At 42.5% G+C, this 6914-nt stretch overlaps 1 protein-coding gene across 1 annotated transcript; it reads right to left on the reverse strand.

Annotated features, from left to right (window-relative positions):
- Window positions 1-561: 561 nt before the first annotated feature.
- On the reverse strand, window positions 562-4211 carry LOC109035394 (uncharacterized). The gene is made up of 2 exons (XM_019049008.2): window positions 3260-4211; window positions 562-1767 (listed from the first exon to the last, which is right to left on the reverse strand). The coding sequence occupies exons 1-2, from the start codon at window positions 3452-3454 to the stop codon at window positions 562-564; spliced, it is 1401 nt and encodes a 466-aa protein (XP_018904553.2). The 5' UTR covers window positions 3455-4211.
- Between the last annotated feature and the right edge of the window lie 2703 nt (window positions 4212-6914).

Below are 6914 nucleotides of genomic sequence, written 5' to 3' on the forward strand. Positions count from 1 at the left end.
TCTGCACAATCATGCAACGCTGTTGGATAATTTACTGGGCTCAAATTCCTGTTTTCTCCCTACTTGTGAGGGCTGGCGGCTACCTTCTTGCTGGAAAATGAGTCTCCTGGCTTCCAAAGTGCGCTTTATTTTTTCTTTCAGCTCCGAAGAATGCTCACCACTGTTTTGTAGATACAGTAAATCCTCATTTACACCTCTATTTCCTACAACAAAGAAAATAATTGGTTTGAATAATATGAATTAAAGTCGTGCTGTGTAAAATTTACTCTCCAAAACCCAAAAGGGTAGAGATCGCGGTCTATTCATTACATAAAACCTGGTAAGCGACTTCAAACTGCAATAGTTTAAAGGACTGATATCTACAGGGATCCTTTTTTCCTCTTTCCCTCCGGATTAACAGAACCACCACCTATGGAAGGACCAAATTAATCATGCTTTCAAACTCCTTAAAATTTCCCTCGATGCAACCAGCTCACCTCTGCAGCTTGTTCAGTTGTCTGTGCAAGCGAGGAATCGGTAATTAGGTGAATTGTTTAAGTTTCATGTTATTAAAATGTATTCCTATAAACTACAAAAAAATTGGATAAGAGGAAAATACCTACCAATAAAAGTAGCTTCATTTGTTTCAATCCTTTTCCTTTTCTTCGTCCCAGGAATGAGTCCTTCGGCCATAAAAGTACGTCTTATACGCTTATATGCATCATAAAGCTTTCCCTTCGCATTATGTTTCTTTCCTAAACCATCTTTTGGTGCATATGGTATATAGTATGTGCTCTCATTCTCTGTTGGGAAGCATTTACATATTGCTGAAGCAATACTGAGAAAGCGGAAAGACGAGATCTTGTGTGATGGATCTTCGAACAGCTCAGCATTTACAAGGATTGTTGCCAATTGGCATCTTTTTTTGTCATCATCTAAAGTCTTATGCGTATCATAGTATAGCAGTACACTCCTTCCAAGTCCATCAGTTGATCTAACTAAGTGTTTACGGACCCAACTTGCAACCAGATTAAATAAGTCAATTCCATTTTCATCATTATCATCATCATTCAAAATGACTCTACCTGATGGAATAGATGATGTCGACAAAATGGTTGACATGAGAGGCAAAACATCAGCTGTGGAAACTGAGACTGTGGTGGCTACATTACTAGCTAAACTACTCATGCTACTACAACTGCTAGGTGCACTTGGTACTGTAAATACTATCGGAGAAATACTAGAGTTAGGAGAAGCAACTATAGTTGTCGGAGGAGTAGAGGTAGTTATAAGTACTGAGGAGACTGTTTGGGTAGTCGAGGCAATGGATGAAGTGATCACAACAGGAGTCGAAGTCATTTCAGAAGAGCTTGCAACAGGAGTCGAAGCCATAGCGGGAGAGCTCTCAACAGGAGTCGAAGTTTGTCGGGCAGAGGGACTTTTGAACACTTGATCAACAGAGGATTCGATTGAGGTATCAGAATCCGCGTTCTTAGACTGTTTTTGGGCCTCACTTTTTTCAGTCACAGATGAGCGGCTAAACGTCTGTTGTAAAATAGACATATTCGATGCGGAGTTAGATAAGGTATTGGAACCATCACTATTAAATTGTTCAGTGGCAGTAATATCTTTAAGCACAGATGAATGGGTCAACATCTGCTGTAAAGTGGACTTCTTTGTGGTTGCAGATGATGGCCCAGCACCATTTGAGAATTCACCAGATTCACTAGATTCACCAAATAATGCTTTGCGACTGCCCAGCTCCCGCACAAGATGTTCTTTTAGGGGCTGCAAAAATAATTACCATTCTGCATTGTATTAAAATAAAAACTATTATCTAACTAGGCTGATTGCCATGAAGGGAGTCATATCCGGAAAGTTCAGAAGTGACAGGACATCAACAGTCTCTGTAAGAAGCACTGTCTGCTGCTTCTTCAGAAATGAGATAATTTTCTCCTATTTTGCATATAAATGTCTGTAGCGCAAAGAGAGAGCGCTCGCCTTTGGTTCTTGGATAATTCCTCACTCAGTGTAGCTATTTTATGGCATTTTGACAAGAGTGACTCACACACTTTTGCTAGATGGCACTCATCTGCACACACAAAGAAGCAAACGGTGACTTGTCTTACCTTTTTATCATCTACTATCACCACGTTATGAAACTAGCTACACCCTCAGCAATGTTATTAGACACAAAGTAGACTCTCCAGATAGGTCTTCCTTCATGGGCTAACCTATTCAATTCATCTACATTGTGACTAAGCTACTAGCTACTAGTGCATTCCGGATGGCAAGCTAAGCTGTTCGCCAGGCCACCTAATGAGACGCTCAAGGACCCTTCTACCGAAGTGCTCCCAACCAATACTACAGTGCTGGTTTTGTCAGGGGCTTGTCGAGCAGCACATCAGGCATCCTGATGAGCAGTTTGGCATGCCATCTGAATGCGCCTTAAGTACAATATGATCAAACTAGAGCAATGACAAAAATGTATACGCTACTCTAAGAAATCGGACTGCATCCATCTAATATTCTACAGTCATAGAGGAATTTAAGGAGCCAAAAAGAGTTCTTGATTCTCTACACTGCTGCTGAGTTTAGCATTAACATTTCTTTCAGTAAAGGTTAAGTTTTCATCAACTGAAATTTTGGCAACGCATGCGAAGGTTGCTGCATTGCTTTCCACACTAGAATTTTTAAAAGAGATACCACTTGCATTAGTAACCTTCAACTCACCAAACAGCTGAGATTAATCCGACAGTGGGACTCTCTAACTTAGAATCCCCTTCGTGATTTGGAGGTTAAGCCCAGGTTAAACGGGAGCTCATGGTATTCATCTTAGGTATAGCTTCAAAATCAAGAAGAACATTCTAAGTTGAATAGTATGCTAATCAACTGAAGGCAAATTCAGGTTCTAGATGACACGAAGTCCATTGTTGAAGTACGCTCGTTACTCAGAAAAACAAAATCACCAATCCGACGGCCTATTAAAATCTGACCGTAGACTCGGAACTTGCGTTCTGTTGGGCAACAAGGCGACTTCACAAACACAAGAAAATTTGAATCATTACAGCAGTGAAGAACGAAGAATGACACTCCCTTATGAAGGAAAGCTACTGAATAAATAAGACTGCAGATTTTCCACGGTGCGCTTTGTCAAACAGCTCGTAGGCCTGTCATGTCTAACACCAAGCAGTGCGCAGTAAGAAATATGAAATGTTTAGAACCAAACTAAAGTATCTACCATCATTACGCAATTAAGAGATAACCAAGAAGTACTTACAGCATTGGCACCAGACGGTGGAGAATCCATTAATAAAGCCATTGTCCTCTCCGAAACTCCAGACGGGCAGCTACTTGTGTCACTTTCGTATTCGTAAGTGGGATCTACATCCGAAAAAGCCTCATCCGATTCGGTATCGTGCTCCACGCTATCTTCTAGGAGGGCAGCCGCGATTATTTTAGCAGCTCTAGACATTAGGGCAGTAAGCTTTAAAATTGCACATTCACGTTGAGAATCACCACACTTTCCACTCACTTACACTTAGTCAAGACAAAAGAAAGGCGCCACGGCCAAGCCACGAGGAATCGAGGAGTCTGCGTTTCTTTGTTGCGAGGAGACAAGCGAGGAGAGGGCAGAAGAGGTTAACAAGGAACGCAACCGCTAATCTTTGAAATTGCACTGAGCTTCGAAGGAAGGTCAACACTCTAACCCGTAAAATAGGGCTATAATTTTCTATTATGTGGGATTTTTCCGCCCCTGTTAGTTTCTAAAATACATATTGTGACCTTAAGATATTAGTAAAAGTCATTAATCCGTTTCAAATTTTACGTCACTTCATGCGAATTTGATATGTTGTAACTTCAACAGTTGGCATGCGTGACGTCAACTGAACGTCAACTGAACGTGGGCGCGCAGGCGCAGCAGCCAGCAACCGCGAACTTTCAAATTTCCACACGAAATCGACCCAAGACAAGATGTGTGTGCCTATACCTGAGGCTAGGAAATAATATTTACAAGTACCTTGCTTATTGTACCTCTCTTTAAGAGCGGATACATCAGCGGTCAGAGAATAAAGTTATTTTAATAAATAAATATGCGCACGATGAAAAATGTATTCGAAATTTCTTTCATCGAGAAATTTCCATAAATCCCCAGCGTCTTTCAGCGTATCCATGAGCTGTAAAGAAATGCCACAAATATTCCTGATAATTATTTTTCCTCCATGCAGTGTTATCCCTTATGAAAAAGTATAAAATAAAAAAAAAAAAAAAAAAAACTTTCTATGATTTTACTTCTTTTTTGGAACCTACTACGTTAATAAATTCGCCGGTCAAAACAGTAAGTAGTGCAGTAGCATTTTTTGCATAGATTCCAATCTCCACCCATTAAAGTTCAGCAGGGTTGCAATTTTTCATGAAATTTTGAAATTTCACGTGCAATATTTCTTGAACTTTCAGACGTTTTTGAAAAATATTGAAATATACCCGTTCCTTATCATGTTTCGCAAACCGTAAAAATTGCGACTGTCCTCTATTTTTGTGTATTTGAGCGCGGGTTGTATTCTCTAATCCCTGAAAAATATGAAATATTTCACAGCCTCCTGAATTTTCATAAAATATCTCAGGGAAATGTCTAATCTTTCATATTTTTCATTACACGCGTGCAACCCCTAAGTGCACACATCACATGCTTAAAGTGCAGAAACACGTATACTTATATTTGGGGCGCTGTAATGTCCCATAGGTTTTTTAAACGCATTTAGCGCAATCGAAATTAAATAAGTGGGGGTGAGGGAGGGTTGGGAGTGGAGGGAGAGGGGAGGGGAGTGGGGGATGGGAAAAGAGGGGGGTGTGGAGAGGGGAGGGATGAGGTGGGGATGGGAGGGGGGTGTGGGAGGTGTGGTGAGGGGAGTAATGCGGTGGGGGGGGGAAGGTGGAGGGGAGGGGGAAGGGGGGGGGAAAGGGAGGAGGAGGAGAACACGCCATCCCCCTTTAATCAAATCAGTGGGGGTGGGGGAGGGGGGGAGGGAGGGGGAGGGGAGTTGTGGTGGGCGGGAATGGGAAGGGGAGGGGAGGGTATGTGAAGGGGAGGGAATGTGGAGGGGAGGTGGAGGGGAAAGGGATGGCATGGGGAGGGGGCGGGAGGGGGAGGGGAGGGATGGTGTGGTGGAGGGGAGCGCGGGAGGGGGAGGGGGAGGGCGGGAGGGGGAGGGAGGGAGGGGAGGGGGAGGGGGGGAGGGTGGGAGGAGGAGGGGGAGGAGGAGGGAGGAGGAGGAGGAGGAGGAGGAGGGAGGAGGAGGGGGAGGAGGAGGGGAAGGAGGAGGGGGAGGAGGAGGGGGGGAGGAGGGGGAGGAGGAGGGGGAGGAGGAGGGGGGGAGGAGGAGGGGGAGGAGGGGGAGGAGGAGGGGGGGAGGAGGAGGAGGAGGAGGGGGAGGAGGAGGGGGAGGAGGAGGGGGAGGAGGAGCAGGAGCAGGAGGAGGCGGAGGAGAACACGCCATCCCCCTTTAAGTACATAGATGAAGATAATGCTGCAAGAGCAGTCCGGTACTCTCAAAACAGTATGAAAGCTATGTTAATAGAACACTGAATATGCTAAGTCAAGAAAGTTTTAATGTTCTTTCAACCAAAGGAATGATAAAACAACATGTGTAATACAGTTTCAGTCTGGCATGATGCTAGATTTACATGAATATTGTTGAAAAAACATGAGTAATGTTACTCAAATATTACCGTCATGTTGATTCAACATGGCAGGTAGAAGCATTCTCGGTCATGTTGATTCAACATGACGGCAAATGTACAATTAACTCAAACCATGCTGGATCACGGGGGTGATTTCACGATAATAGGAATAGTCGTGTCGCCGTGGGTTTTGAACGACATAGGGCAAAACGATTGAAAACCAAATTAATTAATCAATAGGAATGATGTCCCTGAACCTATCCATGCTAAAAAATATGATGAATTATTATTATATTTAATAATATGAGACTTAAAAGGCCGAAAATGTCCGGTCGGTTACGCGTCGCCAACCCCGATTTTGAAGCAAAAGAGCAATTTGCGGTAACAAATCAGTACTGATCATGAACTCTATGGCAATATTTGCTGAAAAGAGACTCTAGTGTTCAAGAAAATTGCCAGTTTGAACTGAAATGTTTATTATTGAGCGAGAAAAGTCGTAAGAAAGAGGTGTCGCCACATTTGGCAACAAATTTTTGCAGTTGTATAAAGTGCAGTGTTTATCTCGCCAGATGGAGTCAGGAGTTTCAAAAGTGCCATCAAATTGTTTGCTGAAGTCTTCCTGACAAAACTATTACTAATAAGTCAGTTTTTTTTACAATGAAAACTTTAATTATTATGAAAACCAGTGATTTTTACGTGTGTAGCACTAATTCCTCACTACGCAAAAACCTCAATTTAATAGTATTAAACTAAAAGGAAGTCTCCAAAGTTTAGAAAACTTTTAAGGCAGCATTAATTCCACCTCATAACTCAAGAATTGCCAAGTTTCATCTGTTGTATCATCTTTAATCTCACATTTTTGAGTGTCGGTTACGCTGTGTCTGTTACGTAACCGACACAATTTGGCAGGGCCGCCATGTTTGCGTGGACCTCCAGCAGTCCCGCGGGAAGCGCTGATACCTGATTCAATGGCTTGTTTATCAATCACTTTAACTTTGCACTGAATCAAAATAGAGCGTGCCAAAGCTGGAAAAAGGAAGTTTAATACCTTTAAAATGAGGTAATGAAATCCTGTTAAAATTGGTGCACTTTTATTTCTAAGGTATTTCACATTTTAACTATTCCTGTTATCGTGAAATCACCCACGGGGAGTGCAGCTTATATCAACATAATTTTTGACATGTCATTTCAACATGGCGGTTAATGCTACTACGACATTTCCTTTTTTTTGAGTGTATGTCATGTTTGAGTAG

Source organism: Bemisia tabaci, chromosome 1 (genome assembly GCF_918797505.1).
Source record: "Bemisia tabaci chromosome 1, PGI_BMITA_v3".
NCBI classification, from domain to species: Eukaryota; Metazoa; Arthropoda; class Insecta; order Hemiptera; family Aleyrodidae; genus Bemisia; species Bemisia tabaci.